General features: G+C 42.3%; 1 protein-coding gene and 1 non-coding gene across 2 annotated transcripts in view; one reads left to right on the top strand and one right to left on the bottom strand.

The window, feature by feature from the left end:
- hmcn1 (hemicentin 1) overlaps positions 1-19,558 on the top strand; it is a 61,830-nt gene that overhangs the window by 28,029 nt on the left and 14,243 nt on the right. The window contains exons 14-59 of the mRNA XM_028403671.1: positions 54-167; positions 272-430; positions 1,133-1,324; positions 1,405-1,500; positions 2,689-2,816; positions 2,938-3,082; positions 3,896-4,008; positions 4,986-5,145; positions 5,383-5,548; positions 6,088-6,215; positions 6,325-6,576; positions 6,730-6,825; positions 6,910-7,104; positions 7,191-7,321; positions 8,055-8,202; positions 8,290-8,416; positions 8,507-8,661; positions 9,001-9,279; positions 9,717-9,998; positions 10,637-10,745; positions 10,839-11,008; positions 11,206-11,360; positions 11,565-11,688; positions 11,818-11,922; positions 12,341-12,517; positions 12,617-12,768; positions 12,882-13,005; positions 14,318-14,493; positions 14,586-14,682; positions 14,971-15,093; positions 15,189-15,344; positions 15,463-15,744; positions 15,842-16,009; positions 16,411-16,524; positions 16,617-16,703; positions 16,783-16,974; positions 17,080-17,253; positions 17,332-17,445; positions 17,651-17,796; positions 17,877-18,027; positions 18,207-18,401; positions 18,474-18,587; positions 18,667-18,854; positions 18,977-19,073; positions 19,195-19,356; positions 19,443-19,556. Coding sequence (XP_028259472.1) covers positions 54-167; positions 272-430; positions 1,133-1,324; positions 1,405-1,500; positions 2,689-2,816; positions 2,938-3,082; positions 3,896-4,008; positions 4,986-5,145; positions 5,383-5,548; positions 6,088-6,215; positions 6,325-6,576; positions 6,730-6,825; positions 6,910-7,104; positions 7,191-7,321; positions 8,055-8,202; positions 8,290-8,416; positions 8,507-8,661; positions 9,001-9,279; positions 9,717-9,998; positions 10,637-10,745; positions 10,839-11,008; positions 11,206-11,360; positions 11,565-11,688; positions 11,818-11,922; positions 12,341-12,517; positions 12,617-12,768; positions 12,882-13,005; positions 14,318-14,493; positions 14,586-14,682; positions 14,971-15,093; positions 15,189-15,344; positions 15,463-15,744; positions 15,842-16,009; positions 16,411-16,524; positions 16,617-16,703; positions 16,783-16,974; positions 17,080-17,253; positions 17,332-17,445; positions 17,651-17,796; positions 17,877-18,027; positions 18,207-18,401; positions 18,474-18,587; positions 18,667-18,854; positions 18,977-19,073; positions 19,195-19,356; positions 19,443-19,556 — 7,032 coding nt within the window. The remainder of the gene's footprint in view (positions 1-53; positions 168-271; positions 431-1,132; positions 1,325-1,404; positions 1,501-2,688; positions 2,817-2,937; positions 3,083-3,895; positions 4,009-4,985; positions 5,146-5,382; positions 5,549-6,087; positions 6,216-6,324; positions 6,577-6,729; positions 6,826-6,909; positions 7,105-7,190; positions 7,322-8,054; positions 8,203-8,289; positions 8,417-8,506; positions 8,662-9,000; positions 9,280-9,716; positions 9,999-10,636; positions 10,746-10,838; positions 11,009-11,205; positions 11,361-11,564; positions 11,689-11,817; positions 11,923-12,340; positions 12,518-12,616; positions 12,769-12,881; positions 13,006-14,317; positions 14,494-14,585; positions 14,683-14,970; positions 15,094-15,188; positions 15,345-15,462; positions 15,745-15,841; positions 16,010-16,410; positions 16,525-16,616; positions 16,704-16,782; positions 16,975-17,079; positions 17,254-17,331; positions 17,446-17,650; positions 17,797-17,876; positions 18,028-18,206; positions 18,402-18,473; positions 18,588-18,666; positions 18,855-18,976; positions 19,074-19,194; positions 19,357-19,442; positions 19,557-19,558) is intronic.
- On the bottom strand, positions 10,336-10,417 carry trnas-aga (transfer RNA serine (anticodon AGA)). Its single transcript has one exon. It is a non-coding gene; the product is annotated as a tRNA-Ser (tRNA).

Here is a 19,558-nt window from a genome sequence, read left to right as displayed (position 1 = left end):
TAAAGCTTTTTTTCCTCCATGCTGTGCTAACGTTTTTTCCTGTCTCTTCCTAGAATCTCCTGTGGTGACAGTGGCATTAAGTGAGATTCTGGTGGGGATTAGAGAAACCACTGTGATGGCCTGCTTGGCTTCTGGAGTCCCTCAGCCTGAGATCTGGTGGTACAAAGGTTAGAATGTAGAAACCTGAAGGAATGCCTTTTAAGTTCAATACGGATTTAGAAAATACAATTTATTTAAAAAAAAAATCACTCTCCAATGTTGTGTTTGCTAGGTGATCTCCAGCTGCACTCATCATCACTATTGGAGGTGGACACGTCAGGAGGGACCCTGACCATCAAGGAGACTCAGAGTAGGGATGCTGGCGATTACACCTGTGTGGCTGTGAATGCCGCTGGCACCTCATCAGGAAAGATATCGCTCAGTGTAGGAGGTGAGAGTGGAGTCACTGCTTGTTTCTTCATGGAAGTTTTTCGTGTTTCTATTCTGACCCATATAATCAGTTTTACCTGATGGGATGCATTGTTGTTTTCGTTATCACTGCTAGTGAAGCCCAGTTTTAAGTATTTAAACAGAAGCTTACTCGGAAGTACAGTGGAATTTTGGTGGCCTCTGTTGGAGACTATCTCTTCAGTGAACTTGTGCATAGCTGTGAAACCTGGTTATGGGGCCAGATGTACAATTGATACAAGCATATGTTCTCTGGAAGAAGGTGTTGTTGGTAGAATATTTGTGAGTTAAATGTGTGATCTGGAGCCTTAGAACATTAGGCTGATATGTCTCACCAAATGCAGTATAATAGTATGCAATGCCTGTGTGTAGTGATACAAAGGCTTCTTTTGTGAGTCTAATGAACGATTCATTTGCCAGAACAAGAAGAAAATGTGTCTGGTTTAGTCTTAAGCAAGGTTACACAGGGTTGTATTCATATCTCTGTATGGTGAACTTTGCACATGGAAGGCTTGCACCTCCCACATTTCAAAAATCCCTTGTATAGCACACTGTTCTGCGGGCAGTTTCCAGAAATCAATAAAAAAACATTTACAGCAAACATGATCGACAGCTTGATTTTCTGTGTAATGCAATACAGCTGAAGGGGTATCTCCTAAACTTTTTGTCTTCTTTTACCCTCCAGCTGCACCCACGTTCACCCGAGAGCCGTCAGATGTCTCTTCAGACATCGGCTCCAATGTGACCCTGTCGTGTCACGCCCAAGGTTACCCCGAGCCTCGGGTCACTTGGCGAAGAGAGGGTGGCTCTCCACTTTTCAACGGACCACGCTTACATGGCAGTATCACTCAGAAGAAAGGAGACCTACAAATTATTAGTAAGCTTTTTTGTCAAATGTGTTTTTTTACTTTTGACCTATACAGCTACCTGGTTTACATCTTAATGTTCTTGTTGCAGACTTATGGGTGGAGGATGAGGCGGTTTATATCTGTGAAGCCCAAAACCACTTTGGCAAGATTCAAACTCAGGCAAGCATCACTGTGACTGGACTAGGTAAGAACAACAAATGAAAAGTTATGTTTTTTTTGGATTTTCCAAGGATGAACAGTTTATTAAAATGTCAAACATTATTCATGCATCAACAAAGTGGACATTGCCATTTATATTTGGGTTCTTGGGACAAAGGACTGATGATCTTAATTCACAAAATGCATCTTTTCACATGCATTGTTCGGAGTATATCTGATCATGTTGAAGATCACATCTCCTTTTTTATGCCCAAAGCATTTTATTTCACATCACATAGTACACTTGAGTCTGACTCATGTCTTTGCATGTGTGTTTGCTTCTGTTTTAGCCTTTACATGTGAGTGTGAGTTCATTAGCACATTTCAGAGGGTGTGTTTGAACATGTGTGCCTTGTTAACCACTATTTCAGTTTCACTGTTTCTCTATAGTGGAAACACACTGAGCACTTATATGTGGGCCAAAGGTTAGAAAGCACAGACCCACCCAGATGACATATATTACTGCCCCATTGCCCCACTTCCCTACTGACAACACTGCCTCACCAGATCCACCCAATACAGACAAAAAATGGGGCGTAGTTGAAATCGGGAAGTTGGCGTTTCCGCTGAACATGTATGTGCTTGTGTGTGTCAGAGGAAGTGTTCCCAAGGCAATCAGGGTGGTCGTCAAATTCTCCTCGCCGACACCCTGTTGTCTCCACATGTGACACCATTGTTGTCTCTGAATACACCCAAAAACCTTTCAGGCAAATGTGATGCTACATCTCATGCAGTGTGTTATATGTATGTGCTGTGCATAAAAAAGGTACACATGTGGGAAAAAAGATTTGTAGCTTAAGCAGCTGTGGAAAATAGTTGTATACTGTATATACTGCATTGTTAATGTTTTGATGGCAACCAGGCACTCTCTACTCATCACATGGTACAAAGCACACATTTCTTCCTTTAATTTTGACTAAAAATAATTGAGATGATATATAAAACCATCTCACAATCCACAGGTCCACATCAGGTTTGGACAGTTTGTTAATTTTCTTTGCATTTTGTGACATATGTTCATATGGTATCACTGGATTGCAGTGATGTGTTGTTTCGGTGTTAGACTTAAAGTAGTTTTCTGAGATCTGGATTTTTTTCTTATTTTGTTATCAGTGTGCTTCATCATTTTTTACCCTCCTTTTATCTTTCTTATTCCTCTTTATTGTCTCTGCAGTTTCACCTGTCATTGCAATGAGTCCGACCGTGCTCGGTGTGATCGAGGACCAGCAGGTGACTCTTCCCTGTGTGCTGCTTGCTGGGAATCCATTGCCTGAGAGGCAGTGGCTACACAACTATGGCCTGGTGAGAGTAAATAGAAAGAAAAATATTATACACATCTTTAATGGCTTTTATTTTCCACCTGTGTCAAATAACCAGGGGTTTTTATCATATACATTACTTACTTAATATACAATCTGTTCAGGTGATGTCAGACCAGTATGTGACAGTGAGGAGGGATGGCAGTCTACATATCGAGAGAGTTCAGCTGGATGATGCCGGTGACTACACCTGCTTGGCCGAGAATGTTGTTGGAGCCACCAACCACACGACCACAGTCAACGTTTATGGTAGCCTACACACATGTCCAAAAAATGTGTTAAATATTGAAAACATTTAGTGGATATTTTTGGAGCACTAGCTATGTTAATGTTAGGTTTCTTCAGTATTTACATTATTACATTATTACACATAATATCTAAAGACACTATTAAAACAATTGCAGTAAAACATGAAAGCAAGGATAGTGCAGATGTATGCTTTTTCCTACAATGATGAGTGTAAACTTCTTCTGTGAGAAAATGTCTGTTGAAAATGTTTTACGAGACATAATATTCTCCACCCTCATTCACCCTGTTACGTCTTTACACTGTAGACGCTCTTAAGGATTATGTTTGAGGTTGCATTAAAACCTGTAGCTGCCAAGGGAATGGCTGAAGCACAGCGAGTGAGAGGGGAAAAATGTGTTCTTCATTTATACTGAAGTCAGAAGTTGCCAGATTTTACCTTGCTTGAATAGGAAGTGTTCATAGAATGTACATTAAAAAGCACTAGCTCTCTCAGAAATTAGGTCAGTCCTAATATACAAAGAATATTTACATTATGCAGGTCAGTGTATGACTTAGACTTTGCTTCTCATTAGAAATACTTTCCAAAGAGTGCAACTAGTGTCCTTATTTAACATCTTCCATTGTGCACAGTAGCATATTTTATTTTTTAAGAAGCCTCCTGATGCTGATCTTTCCTGCAAACCTGGTACGTGCAGACGACCCCCACATACTGAGAACAAACACATCTACTAGATTGTGTTGACGTCTGTTAAATATATGTATAAACAAACACACACACTGAGTTGGTTCATTTTTTTATTGTGGTGTTTACAGTGATTCCTACTATTCAGCACGGCCCTCAAGTTTTCAGCACAATTGAAGGAACACCCATTTCTCTGCCCTGCCGTGCCAGTGGAGTACCAACTCCTGACATCACCTGGAGCAAGGTCTGTATTGGCATCTGACCATATACAAAGTCCAATGAGAAGGACGATGGTGTGGCTGTTCTGTCTGATTTGCCATCCATCCACAACAAGAGATATATCAATATCACAGTCAGACTTTCTCTCTGCACACATCCAAGAACCATTTAACACTTACTTGAAAAATCACGCTTAGATGCTGTCCTTTATTTGTTGTTGCGCCCACTCCCAAGACTGCTATTATTTAGAATGGAAACATGCAGTATGTGTATTCTTGCAGCGTTGTCATGCAGTTTTGGCAAGTGCTATGTTCTACTTAAAAGATTCCAGCTGTGGATGCATAATTTCAACCACAAGACAACAGGTTTTTGTGTTGTTTTGTGTCAAAAGTCAGGACTGCTTCATATTTTTACTGTTTACTCCTTTGTCTCTGGCTCTTGCCATGACAATAGCACTTGTGTGCCAGATGTGCTGCACCATGAAATCAGCTCTACCTGTGTCCGTCAATTTGTACTGTGTGTGCCATTTTGTGTGTGTGTGTGGACAGTCCCTCCCTCTGTTTCCGTCCTCTACACTAGTTTCTCTAAGTTGTAAAAGCTTTGCTGTTAAAGATAACAGGGCTACAGGGACGTATGAAACTAAACCCTGCTAAGTTTTGCACCAGCTGTGCAGATGTGATTCCCTCTAAATGCTTTGCGGTTCTCTTTATAACATCAATCAAGTCAGATCGAGTTAGTCACATCAGAGTCAAAAGCCCAGATATGGCACAATCCTGACGCACTAACATCACATTTTATAACTATCCATATTTTATTCACAGCCTCTTTATTTAACAGCAGGCAAGAGTCAAATCATAAATGTAGGCACTTAGTAGGTCAAACCACACATCTCTCTCTCTCTCTCTCTCTTTCTTTTGGACACCATGTTGAGCGTTAAAAAAAGCTGACATAATGAAATAAACTCTGGCCCCTGCCCTTTCCATGCTGTGATTTGTTTTGTAGGGTGGGGAACCACTGAACTTGGGTGGTCCAACCTTCTCCCTGGATTCTGACGGCAGCCTCCTCATCACTTACCCTTCTGGAAATGAGACCGGAGACTTCATCTGCACAGCTACCAATGCTGCCGGCTACACCTCCAGGAAGGTCCAGCTCACTGTCTATGGTAAACCTAATCTGAACAGAAATGAGGCAAACAAGTAGCTTTTGTTGCATGACTACACAGCACAAAGTAGATACACACACTGGAGCAGACTTTTCAGTTGTCCCATGTTTAAGGAAACTTTAAACACACAGTAACTTCAGGTTAGACATTCAGCTTGATTCAGTTTAATCTCTCCCATCATATTAGCTCATTTTGGACAGCTTAATGTCTGACTTAAATTTGTGTTTGCCTGCCCAGTGCGACCTCGTTCCAGCGATGGTGGTTCCGGAGGCTCAACGGAGCCCATGTGGATGTCGGTGATTGAGGGCGAGAATGCTATTTTGCCTTGTGATGTCCACAGTGTGCCGCCTCCAACCATCAGCTGGGCCAAAGAGAGGCAGCTTATTTCTCCTTTCTCTCCCAGGTATTGATGATGTGACCAACCTTGGATGGTACACAGCACAAATACTCCATTTTCACTAAAATTACATCACATATATTTTCGTATGCTGCATTAAAAATGAATGACATTTTCCCTTATATAAACAAACTTTTGGCAAAATCATATTATCCTGGCTTAAACCTCAGAGTGAGACTTATAATTCTACACGACCATGAGAACTTCAGAGCTTTGTCTGTCAAGTCCTCATGACCTGAGGGTACTGTTTGTGGTTTTGTGAGATGATTTTGTGAGATGACTGAGCAATCATACTCATCCCTGTGATCTCTTGTACTCACTGTGTGCCTGCCACAGCAGCTGTAATTATAGTTGATTGGTGGATTAGTAAGAATGACTAGCGTATCTGTTTACAGTAATAACTGAATAAGTCACTGAGTGGAAGCAATTAGTGTGTATGAGGGTGTGTGTTTTTGTATTTGGAAGCTTTGCACCCAGACTCTCACTTTACAGTTTAATTTGTTTGTTTTTGTGCCTTAAAGATTGTGTGTTGTTGTTCCTTTCAGGCACACCCAGCTGCCCTCTGGGTCTATGAAGATCTTGGAGACCAGAGTGTCAGACAGTGGGTTTTATGTGTGTGTTGCCTCCAATATTGCTGGTAACCTAACACAAACCATTGAGCTGAGTGTCTTGGGTAAGGTTATATCACGTGGTTTAACATTAAACCATTAAAGCTGTGTGATGAATAACATGCAGGTCCAGATAAATAATGCTCAGTAAATCCTCTGTTATTTCTCCTGCAGTTCCTCCTAGTATTCAGGCTGGCCCCAGGGTTATGAAGGTCCAGGTAGGTCACCCAGTGGAGCTGCCTTGTGTGGTGATAGGGGTCCCAGCGCCAACACTTACCTGGACTAAGGATGGTAAAACCTTCCTTGTGACACCTGATGGCAGTCTGGCACTGAGAAATGTAGGACTGAATGATGAAGGAATCTACATCTGCACGGCCACCAACACTGCAGGCCGAGACGAGGCTCGAGTTCAGCTTCTAGTTCAAGGTTGGTGTCCTGAATCAGTCTGCCACTAATGTTTATGTTTATTTGACTAAGGAAGAAGAAGGATGCATTTAGAGTTTAGAAATATACAAGAAATACAAAGGAAGAGAACAAGGAAGTGGGACTGTATCTTATTAAGTATGTGCTTCTTTATAGTTCCCCCTGTGGTTGAGATCTTGGAGCCCCCCTTCAATAGTCCTCTGCAGGAGAGAGTTGCAAACCAGCGTATCGCCTTTCCCTGCCCTGCCAAAGGTACTGCACTGCTTCTTGCTCCCTACAGTGAGTGCTATGCTAAAGTTCTGCTACGAGTTTCTCTGTCTTCATCTTTTCTTCCAGGTCTTCCTAAACCAGTGATTCGTTGGTTGCGTAATGGTCAGGAGCTGACAGGTAACGAGCCCGGCGTATCCATCCTGGAAGATGGTACGCTGCTGATTCTGGCCTCTGTGTCACCTCTGGACAATGGGGAGTATGTCTGTGCTGCTGTGAATGATGCTGGATCCACTGAGAGAAAGTACCAGCTCAAAGTTAATGGTGATTAACCTGTTCACTTTACAAAAATCATTGCATCACTTGTAAATACTCTTTCATTACATTAAATACCTTTGACACTTCTACAGTGCCACCAGACTTCCGCGAAAGTGAAAGGCCAGGAAACCTGTCAGTGGTACTGAGTCAGCCCATCAACTTGTTATGTGACGTCACAGGAAGTCCAACTCCTGTTGTCACCTGGTACAAGGATGGAATTCCTGTAAGTGAAATTCCACTGGAAAAAGCTTTTGACATGTATTTTCCTTGTAATTTTTCTCTTTGCATCAGTGCAAAAGTAAAATACAGGTTCTGAGTGATATACAACCTAATAACTGCATGAACTCAACAGGAATTTAAAATGAACTTTCTTTTTATCATGAATGAAAGTACACATACGAACTTAATAGGGTCTGATCACAGGGTGTCCAATGGTGCTGACTTCAAACCAGTGTGGATCCTGTTTATGTGCGCAACAGAGACTAGCCTCAGTTTCAGCATGCTTAAAGCAATAATGATAGAATAATTATGATAAATTGATGCAAGAACAGAGCATTCACTTTGCTGTAACATCCTAGTTATTTGGCTGCTTTTTCTTCCTTTGGCTGCTTTGCTGATTTTTCCTGCCAGGCGCAGATGGGAACGTCAGAGTGAGGACTTTAATCTGCTCATTATGAGTAATCTAAATCAAGATGCTCTTCTCTGAATGTTTTTGGCTCTCAGCAACAATTGAATGTTTTTTATGTTTTGTGTACTTTTTAAATGGTATCACTCAGCTGAATAAATCTTTGTCTCTTGCAGCTGCCAACCGTTTTTTTCTCGATTGTAAGCTGCAGCTTTGTTAGTTTAGATGTTATTATCATGATGTTGTCAGATAATTACTGTCAGACAGCATTCCCCTAAACTTTTAGTTATGGTGTTGTGATTGTGTTTGATTTAATTATTTGTGTTGACAGGTAGTTGCTAGTAACTCCATTCAAATTCTTGACATGGGAAAAACCCTGAGACTACTGAAGGCAGAGACAACAGATGCAGGCAGCTACAGCTGTAAAGCCATCAATGTTGCAGGCAGCACAGAAAAAGACTTTTTCTTGGATGTGCTGGGTGAGTAAAGACCCTATAGACAGGCAACTAATACTCTCTTGTTTGTGAGGTTTTGGTCTTGAGGTCTTATAACTGTCTGTGCCTTAGTCCCTCCATCGATTGAAGGGTCTGGCTCTCCTCAAGATGTTTCAGCTATTCTCAAACAAGACATCACTCTTGAATGCAAAGTACAAGGAATGCCATTTCCCACAATCCAGTGGTACAAGGACAGGAAGTAAGTGCCATCTGAAAACTTACAAAATAATATAAAAATTGTGAGATTAAACATTCTTTGTTCAATTATTTCTGTCCTTCCTTTATTTAGGTTAGTGTTTCTTGGTGATCCCAATCTAGAGGTCACCAACAGGGGTCAGGTTTTGAGGATAAAAAGTGCCCGTCTTGGGGACCAGGCCCGCTACCAGTGTAGTGTTGTGAATACAGCTGGAAAGCAGTTGAAGGACTTCAACCTTAGTGTCTATGGTAAGCTTCCATTTTGGAAAATCATTAAAAAGTACAGTCTGCAACAAGGTCTCACTCTGCCTGCATGTTGTCTTTATTATTTGCTTTCAACATGAACAGTGGGCTGCTAGAGCTCAATGTGTGTGAGCTCAATGAGTGCAGAAATATACCATGAGATCATGTTGGTCATATTGGTCTTACTTTAGATGACCTCTAATAACCAGGAAGACTACTAGGCTCAAAGACAACTGACACAAAATAGATACCCAAATGCCCATATGTGACAAGATGAGTTTGAGTGGGTGTGTAAATGTCCTGTGTGTATTTGACCATCTAACCATTAACTACATGTTGTTTCAGTGCCCCCCTCCATCAAAGGAGGTAACCTAAGCACAGAAGTGACAGCGCTGCTCGACACAATGGTAACACTAGAGTGCGAGGCACGTGGAGTCCCGCTTCCCACCATCACATGGTACAGAAAAGGAGAGGCCATTCTGTCCAACAGACAGGCTCAGTATGTAGAGCGAGGCCACTACCTGAAGATCCCTCGGGCACAGGCATCTGATGTTGGTCAATACACCTGCAAGGTGACCAGTGTGGCCGGGAGCGCTGAGAAGAGCTATGAGCTGGATGTCTACTGTAAGAGCCCGATCTCTGAAATCTGTTTTTATTGTGCTGTGTGTGTGTCAGCTTAGAGTTAAAATGTTTAGACGCCATTTGTTTCTAAATCAGGTTTTCAAACTATAGGAAATGAGCTCAAAGCTTCCATTGTCTCTGTGTTTGTGACCCCTCTGATGTCTGTTGTTGAGCTCTGAAGCCTCATTATTGTGTTAATGTGAGCTTTAAGGCTTTTGGGATAATTTGCAAAACATTAGGGTATTTGTAGCATTCAGGATTAATTTCCAGCAGCTGTGGAAATTTGGCAAACTACTTGATCCATGAAGAGCTTAAAAATGAATGCAGACTAGAGGTTTTTAACACTAATGTTTTGCTGATAAAAGTGTTACATATAAATAAGATATTGTTTTCTGTTCTTTTTTCATTCATCTCCCCCCCCCCCCCCCCCCCCCCCACAGTACCTCCTACCATTGCAGGAGGCGATGATGGGCCCACTGAGAGGAAAGTGGTCCTCGGTAAACCTTTGATTCTTGAGTGTGAGGCACAGGGACATCCACCACCCTCCCTTACCTGGCTGAAGGATGGCGTTCCTGTGCGTGATGGGGAAAGTGTCCGTGTGCTTGATCAGGGGAAGAAAATAGAAATTCTCTCAGCCACTGTGTCAGACTCGGGACGCTACGTCTGTGCAGCCACAAGCATCGCCGGGGAGAAGGAGGTCAAATATGACATCAGAGTTTTAGGTATATAATTTGAACCGGACATCATTTTTATTGTTTTACAGTTACACTATCGCTCTATTTCCTCAAGAGGCTCCACCGTACTTGTTGTTGCTGTTTCTTCCTGTGTGTCTGTGGCTAGGGTTGCTATTCAGCTTCACTACTGTACTGCCAGAACAGGAATGTCACAGACTGTAATCCACAGAGCAGTTGAGTCTTTAAAACCCTGTAAACTGAATGCCCCACCTAAAACCCCTTATAAATGCAAAGTGTTTTGTCTGTTGTTGTCTACTGTGATAACATCCCTCCAATAACTACGTCCTACCATGCTTAGTTTAACAGCTGAAAAAACATTGTTGTGCGTTGTCGGCAGGATTCGAACCTGCGCGGGGAGACCCCAATGGATTTCTAGTCCATCGCCTTAACCACTCGGCCACGACAACTCCTGTGAAATGTGATCTGATGCTGTTGCTTTCTGCAGCATGTGTGCATTCTGTGTGGGAAACTGACACCTGCCACTTCATTTCACTGTGCGCATGTCTGACTTCCATGTAAACTTCACAGAAAGCAGCTAGCGAATTTTATCCCTAGCTCAATGTTTATTGAATCACATACAATGAAATACTATTTCAAAATGACAGAGATTTATGTTTCTCCCCTAGTTCCTCCTTTCATTGACGGAGCAGATGTTGTAACAGACAGCACAGTAATAATCAACAGCCCTCTGGAGCTGGAGTGTCATGCCACTGGGACACCTGCACCTGTCATCACGTAAGACCCCTGTCTGCATACATAGAAACAATGTAAACAAATAGCACACACACACACACACTGAGAGTCACTGTTAAAACTGTTTATTTCTAGGTGGTATAAGGATGGAAAACCTGTCAGACAGGGCGAAGGGTTGCGAGTTGCTGCCAGTGGGCGACGACTGGTTATTTCCCGCCCTCAGGTCTCTGACACAGCTCGGTTTCAGTGTGTGGCCACTAATGAGGCTGGAGACCATGAGAGGGACTTCAATGTGGTTGTCCAAGGTAAAACAAAAATCTAAATGCTTTGAAGTAAAATCAACCATCCTAATAGATTTGCATATCTTAATTTAATGTATGCACTCTAAATGCAAGCTGCAGGAAAACTTCCACAGTGGGTAAATAGTTACCTGACTCTGTAATTTTCTTTGTTTATCATTTGAGCCTGTTTTTAAGTAAGTGTATCTTCCACACCTCTCTAGTTCCTCCATCTATTCGTACCACTGGGCCTGCTGAACGTTCAGTGGTTCTCCAGAAGTCCATCAGTCTGGAGTGCATCTCCAGTGGGATCCCTCCTCCCAGCATTACCTGGCTTAAAGATGGACGACCTGTTGACACATCAAAAGAGCATCTAAAGGTTTGTTCCCTGATGCACAGATGTATATGAATTCTCTTATGATAAACACCGGCAACAAGTTACATGTTGAACACTAAATGTCAAATTGAATGAAAAATATACTTTAAAGATTTTTATTTCTGTTGTAAAGAGTAACATTCTCCCACACACATGAATGGAAAGTCTAAATTCTCTGTGTCTTCTGTGTGTCTATATTGACCACAGCTGGAATCAGCAGGCAGAACACTAAAGATCAAGGAGGCACGATTAGAAGATTCTGGGAAATACACCTGCCTGGCCACTAACGCAGCTGGTGAAGCTCAACAGCACATTCGACTTAGTGTCCATGGTAACGTAGATACACAAAGCAATCTCTCTGTTTTCTATCATACATCTCCCTTCTGTTATCAAGAGACTAGGTGGAGACATCATCTAATAAATTGTTGTTCTTGTGTGTAATACTGTGTGTGTATTTCAGAGCCTCCCAGTATCCTCCCTGACCATGGAGAGATCATCAACCAAACCATTCTTTCAGGATATCCCACTGAACTTGAGTGCAAGGCCACAGGCAGCCCATTACCTGGTAAGAATACTTCACAAAACGTCCTCCTCGGTCGTGCTGTGCTTACTCATAGCCTGCAGGGCGTAGTTTCCTCTGACCACTGAGCTGGAATTGGCTTTGCTGCAGCTTTTTTTTATCTTTGACCATTAAAGGAAGAGCAGAAAATTGATCTCAGATGACTCCCTACAGGCAGCTTCACATTCTTCCCATTCTCATAGTTTGATGAACAGAACGCACTTGGTACAGATAAACACTTGAATCCACTGTAATTAAGCATGAATTTTTTAAATTTTTACAGCAGGTGATACATTCCATCAATATGAGCTCTACAAAAACAATGAACGTGCAGCTTTTAGACTCAATGTAAGATCTCCTTTAGCTAAACCTGTCCTTGACATTCCTCATGTAAAGCACTTTGAATTCCTTTTTTTAACCACAGCTATCACATGGTACAAAGATGGCCGACCTCTGACCAGTGCAGCTGGTGTGACACTTCTGAAGCGTGGCCAGGTGCTGGAAATTGAGCGGGCGCAACTGTCTGATGCTGGGATATACAAATGTGTAGCCATCAACCTGGCTGGAGTTGCTGAGATATTTCACAGCTTGCAGGTGTATGGTGGGTGACCTTTCTTATGTCAGACTTTAAACAGAAGATTGCTGATCATTTATATGTATAAAGTTGAGGTAACATGCCAACAACACTTCTTCTTTGTAGTACCTCCGAGTATCTCCAGCCGAGGCGGTACAGTAACAGTTGTAGTAAATGAAGCTGCTAGACTGGAGTGTGAGGCCACCGGTGTTCCTTTGCCTAGCCTCACATGGCTCAAAGATGGCAGCCCTGTGGCAAGCGTTTCACATGGGATACAGGTGATTAAGCTGGTTGTGCCTTGAAGCTCCGATGAGCAATAGAACAAAAAAAAGAATTGTGCGCTCTGCTCACAGTTACCCGGTCTCTGACCTAGTTTCTGTCTTCCTCTTAGGTTTTATCCGGTGGGAGAGTGTTGTCATTGAACAGTGCACAGGTCAGTGATACAGGCAGATACACCTGTGTGGCTGTGAATGCTGGAGGAGAGCAACACAGAGAGTACGACCTCAGAGTTTATGGTGAGAAAATAACACATTTTTAGTAAATATATATTCTTCTCTATCAAACTCTCTATCAAACTCTTCAAGAACACAATTTTCAGTAATTTTATTTATGCTTATTTTTTGGAGGTTATTCCAGTAGACTGTGAAATTTGAGGAAAGAGTGGGAGAAAAGCAGAAACTTTTTTTAGATATTTTGGAAATATGAGCAATATAAACCATTTAAAAAGTAATGTATTCATTCATACATGACCCAGACTTAAAAATCTTGCATCGTCTTGCCATAATATGTAAATATATTTAATAGGCTTTTCTTCTATCATTGTTCCTTCTTCTCCTGCTTGCTTTACTAATGTCTATGGGCAGTTGTAGTCTGTCTTTTAGCAGGGAGCCAGAAACAGAAATGTGAATTAGTATGGTGAAACAATATCTGTCGAAGCCCTTCAGCAGAACATGTGCACAGGATGTATGGCTTGACTGAGTTTTAACATAAATAAGAAACCTTGTCAGTTTCCCGCACAGAGCTGATTTCAATAGCAAATCACTTATACAAGTCTAATCAAGGTAAATGTCACTGTGGCAAAAGAGGATAAGTAGTTTACATACATGTGTGCCTGTGTGTGTGGCTATCTATGCATGACTGTCTCTGAACATAGGAGCACAGAATGCACACAACTATGTAACATGTGTTTCCTAAAAGAGATCAAAAAGAGCCTGTCCACAGAAATAAAGGCAGATTTGTTGTGGTAATTGCTACCATTCTTCAGCAGCTTCCTGTGTCTAGCCAAACAACCGAGCTGAGGGCCTGTTTCTGTCCTTCCCCTGATGACTTGGACTCTGTCTGTCCAATAACCAAAATGCAAACTAAGGAAATTGGCCTGAAGTCATTTTCTAAACAAGGCTAGATTCATTTGAAAATGGGGACTTTCTTGTAGAAAAAAAGGACTGACTCCTGTCTTCTCAACTCTTATGTGTGTGCTATGACTCCACTAGTGTTTCAAAATCATGTCCAGTATTCTTTTAAACTGTGGGAAACCCCTGTCTTTAGTTGTGATAATACTCTCAGGGGGAGATGGCCCATAATCATTAAGCATCCCAGTGCATGTAGGTTAGGCTTCATTAACTTGTTTTTAACACTGTCCACATAAGAAGTGTTAGACAGGTTTAACAGTGCTGTCATACCCGAACCTAGAAGAGCCTAAAGGAGCACTTAATGAAGACCTTTGAACAGTTAGGGGCACTTAGGGAGCCTTCATGTGAAAGGACTACTGAGAGTTTTCATGTTATACATGTGAAGAGCCTTTACAGACTTTCTTTGTGTCTGCCACAGTGCCACCTAACATCAAAGGCGAGGAGGTGAACGCTACAGTGATGCTCGGCCGTCCCGTTGAGCTGCACTGCCAGAGTGATGCAATCCCTCCACCAACCCTCTCCTGGCGCAAAGATGGCCGCACGCTCTTCAGGAAGCCTGGCCTGACTGTCTCAGCAGATGGCAGCCTGCTCAAGGTACATTATACAACAGGGTGGCGGTATCACCCTTGCTTCATTTATTGATGTAATATCACATTGAAAGATTTGTTAATGCATTTTATTGGCAGGTCGATAGTGCCCAGGTGCAAGATTCAGGCAGGTATACCTGTGAAGCCACTAATGTTGCTGGCAAAACAGAAAAGAACTACAACCTTAATGTCTGGGGTGAGTAATTTTGCCTGTGGGTTACTTTGTTTGTAGGAAGTAGTTCGCCTTAATTTTGACCAAATAAAACTTTTTAAATGTAACTTTTAGTTTATATATTTAAAGTCACATATAAACCTGTAAACTGCTCCTGTCTCTTCCTGTTTAGTCATTATTTGTATTCTCAGTTTTGCTTCAACAGCCCATCATTACAACTTAAACATCACTCATTTCAAATTTTAGTGCAACCGTATCACTTTTCTTGTTTGGGTTTGAGCGCCTCCTCTTGGTGTCCTATTGCCATTACAGTTTCTCCCAGTATCCGCGGTTCAGAAGAGGTGTCTCCTCTGACAGTGATTGAAGGTAGTCTCATCACTCTGGTGTGTGAGTCCAGTGGCATACCACCTCCTAGCCTTATATGGAGAAAGGATGGTATGTGTACCCTTATTTGTAAGAGACATAGGGATTTTATAATCTATTGCGTGTGGTTAATAAATAAATAAATAAATATAATATGCACGCTCCAGGTTCTGAACTTAAGACAGATCAGCGGATCAGGGTGTTGTCTGGAGGTCGCCAGCTGCAGATCTCCAGTGCTGAAAAAACGGATGCAGCCTCCTACACCTGCACTGCCTCGAGTGCAGCTGGAACCACTTCCAAGGAGTACAACCTGCAGGTTTATGGTATATAAATTAAAGTTGTAATAATGTGGAACAATTTACTATACATAAGGTGTGACTTTGCTACAAGTCCGTAACATCTGTTAAAAGATCATCAACTCACCTGCTTTTCTCACTTCAGTCCGCCCTTTCATCAGACGCAGCGAAGGCGACTCTGATGACGTTACTGTGACAAAGGGAGGCGATGTGACCCTACAGTGTGCAGCGGAGGGCGTGCCACGACCTGCAATCACATGGCTGAAAGATGGACGGCCCATCACAGGCCAGCTTGGTGCCAAGGTGCTAAATGAAGGGAGGCTCCTGCAGATTAAAGATGCTAAGGTGTCAGACACTGGACGATACACCTGCATTGCTGTTAATGTTGCAGGGCAGGCGGACAGCAAGCATGACATCAGTGTACATGGTAGGAATTTGTGATTGTAGCTGTGTATATTAACTGTTGAACTTCAGTTTAGTTTGTTAATTTTAAATAATTTCTTACTTCCTCATGTCCCTTCCAGTCCCACCAAGTATAATTGGCCAGATACAGTTTCCAGAAAACGTGAGTGTTGTAGTGAAGAACCCAGTTGCCCTGAACTGCGAGGCCTCTGGCATCCCTCTTCCTGCCATCACCTGGCTGAAGGACGGACAGCCGATTAAAACAACCAGTTCAGTGCGCGTCCTCTCAGGTCAGTTCTTTTTTTACTTTCAGATCTTTTCTCCCTGATGTTTTGTTAAAGTTGTTCATTGAAAAAAAAAACTTGTATATAATTAAATATGATATCAGAACAGCCTGAGCCAAAGAAGCAGCCAAGGATATAAATAAAATTCACAAAGCCAGTTGAACTGTTTTACTTCCCAGCTTGGTTCACAGACAAAGCTGTTTTTAGACAGATGCAATTAGTGTTGAATCTCATTAAATTGTTTTGTAAATGTTTTAACAGCTGTGAGTGCAAAAGCTCAAATAAGGAGTTATTCAAATAGCGTATAGTTTGTTTTCCTAGAAATGTGTTTTTTGATGATCTAGCCTTTGAATACATTCCATGATGGCAATATATAAATTACTATAATTAACATGTTTAACCCCTAGGAGGCCGCAGCCTGCGTCTAATGCATGCTGCAATAGAGGATGCTGGGAGGTACACTTGTATTGTTTCTAACAGCGCTGGGGAGGAAAGGAAGAACTTCGACCTGGACATCCTTGGTAAAGAGGAAATAAATGTTGTGGTTTATATTTTAATTTAAAGTTTCTCAATAAAGAGTGAAAGATAACATTTGAACTGATCTGATTGACAGTCCCACCAAGCATTGTGGAAGAGGGAACTGTGGTGGACACTAAAGTAAAGGAGAAACACAACATCACTCTCACTTGTGAGGCATCAGGTAAACTACATTACCTGCTGGTCAAAAATTAAAGCTATACTTTGCAACTCGGTTAATCCTCCTGTGAAAAATTTGACAGGTAACCCTGTACCGGAAATTAAATGGCTGAAGGATGGACAGCTGTTTGTGCCTGACAGGCGCCACCAGGTTTTGTCTCACGGCCGTTTTCTCCAAATCTCTGAGGCCCAAGTTGCTGACACCGGCAGGTACAGCTGCCTGGCATCTAACAGTGCAGGAGACCGCAGCCGCCATTTTAACCTCAACGTCCTGGGTACAAAGACATCTCTTCTTACTCTTATAGAAGTTTTTAATAAAAAAAAACAATCAAATGCTTTGATTGTATGCTGAACTTGTTTGGGTTGTTGCCCTTTTTCAGTCTCTCCCACCATTGCTGGGTGGGGACCTGATGCTTCTGCAGAGGAGGTCACAGTTACCCTGAGCAGCCCCACCTCACTGGTGTGTGAAGTCCAGTCCTACCCTCCTGCTCTGATTACCTGGCTCAAGGATGGCACTCCATTCGAATCCAGTCGCAACATCAGAGTCCTTCCAGGTTTGAAATCACACATGAAGAGAAGACACTATGAATACAAAAACATCAGAATAGTGTAAGTTTCTGATTGTTTTACAGGCGGTCGAACTCTGCAGATTCTCAGTGCTAAAGAAGAGGATGCTGGGAGGTACACCTGTGTGGCCACTAATGAGGCTGGAGAGACCTTAAAGCACTATGAGGTCAAGGTTTACGGTAAGATTAGTATATCTATGAAAACATGGTTTCTTTAAATGTATTAATATATAACCTTCAGACTACAGAGCAGAACAGACTAGTAATGTGGTCGCATCAAATTCTGATCCAGTTTTTATCACACCTGAGTTTATTTGACAGATCACCTCCCTTGGTGTGACCACATAAACATAGCATGTTAACGTTTATGTTTTTGTGACTTCAGTTCCTCCACAGATCAATAAAAATGACATTCCTGGGGAAGGTTTAGCACCTAAAGAGGTCAAGATCAAAGTGAACAGCACACTGACCCTGGAGTGTGTCGCACAGGCCATTCCTACTCCAGCACTGCAGTGGTACAAAGATGGACAGGTAAGGGTGCTATTTATACTAAACAGAAACTGCATGAAGTCTTTAAAAAACACTTATTCTTTGATGTATTTTCTCCATAGATCCTGCGGACAGATGAACATGTGTCCATCACAGCCAATGGTCGTATCGTTCAGATCAAGCACGCTCAGGTGTCAGACACAGGCCGCTACACCTGTGTAGCCACTAACATAGCTGGAGAGGATGAGAAGGACTTTGATGTAAATATACAAGGTGAACTGGGTTGACTGATACTGATGCTGAAGACTTTTACTACTAGCTGCAGAGATAAATGCAGAGCCATACACTTTACTGTGTCACCCAACAAGTTGTGAATAAATGTTTTTACAAAAAGCTTAAAGTGGGTTTTATATATATTTATATATTTCCTCTTCTTTTCTGTCTCTCTTTAGTTCCACCTAACTTTAACAGGCCTGGTGGAGTTGACACCACATCAAATCCAGGCTTTGGAGGGGATGCTCGGGATGTGATACTTAACAACCCTTTCTCTCTGTACTGTGAGACTAACGCCGTGCCCCCTCCAACACTCACCTGGTACAAAGATGGACAGCTGCTAACCTCCAATGACAAAGTTCTGATCCTGCCAGGTGAGACTGACAGCAAAGGCACTTTGAAAGAGAGGAAGGAAGTTCATACTGATCCACTGTTTGTGATCTTAGGTGGGCGAGTGTTACAGATCCCCAGGGCCCAGGCTGAGGACTCAGGCAGGTACACATGTGTGGCTGTCAATGAGGCAGGCGAGGACTCCATCCAGTATGACGTTAGAGTGTTATGTGAGTAAAAATACATTGTTGTGACACAACACTTTTTCATCATGACTGTTTCTCATGGTGTATCTGTGGCCTGTACCAGTACCTCCGACCATACGAGGAATGGACAATGACTTGCCCGATGAAGTCACAGTGCTGGTCAATAAAACTACACAACTGGATTGTCATGTGGATGGAAACCCCACCCCCAAGATCACCTGGTTCAAAGACAGCCAGCCAATCAGCTCTTCTGGTCCACATAGAATTCTATCCAATGGGAGAGCACTTCAGGTAACAACCAGGAAGCAGAGAGATTAGGGCCACTACATTAGATTTGCACCCAATTTTAGGTTAATGTAACTATATCATTAACCACTTGGCAAGTATTGTAACTCGAGTATCGTGTCTCTTAGGTATTGACTGCTCAGGTGTCTGACACAGGCCGCTATGTGTGCGTGGCTGATAATGTGGCTGGAAATGCAGAAAAGTCATTTAATCTCAATGTTCATGGTGAGTTGCAGGATATTCTTAAAATAGATCTATTTATTCTTATTGACACAATAATGAGTGTTTAATGTTATTTTTGCTTTCTGGCACTTGATAAAAAATATGTGTCTTTTTTTCCCTTCAGTGCCTCCCACCATTATTGGCCTGAGTCCTGAGAATGTGACGGTGGTGGTGAACAACTTTGTGTCTCTCTCATGTGAAGCTACTGGCTTCCCTCCTCCTACACTGAGCTGGCTGAATGACAGGGGTCCCATTCAGGCCAACACAAATTCACTCATCATGCCAGGCAGGAAAAAGGACAATAAATAAAGATCAAAATGAACAAAAATCCAAATGACATTATATTCTGAATGTGTCTGTCCATATCTCCAGGTGGTCGGACTTTACAGATTCTGAAAGCAAAAGTATCCGATGGGGGAAAGTACAGCTGTGTGGCCATGAACGCAGCAGGGGAAGCTTACAAACAAATCTATCTCACAGTGTTTGGT

The sequence above is a fragment of the Parambassis ranga genome, chromosome 4, assembly GCF_900634625.1.
Source record: "Parambassis ranga chromosome 4, fParRan2.1, whole genome shotgun sequence".
In the NCBI taxonomy this organism is placed as follows: domain Eukaryota; kingdom Metazoa; phylum Chordata; class Actinopteri; family Ambassidae; genus Parambassis; species Parambassis ranga.
This window is presented reverse-complemented; position numbering and strand designations above follow the sequence as displayed.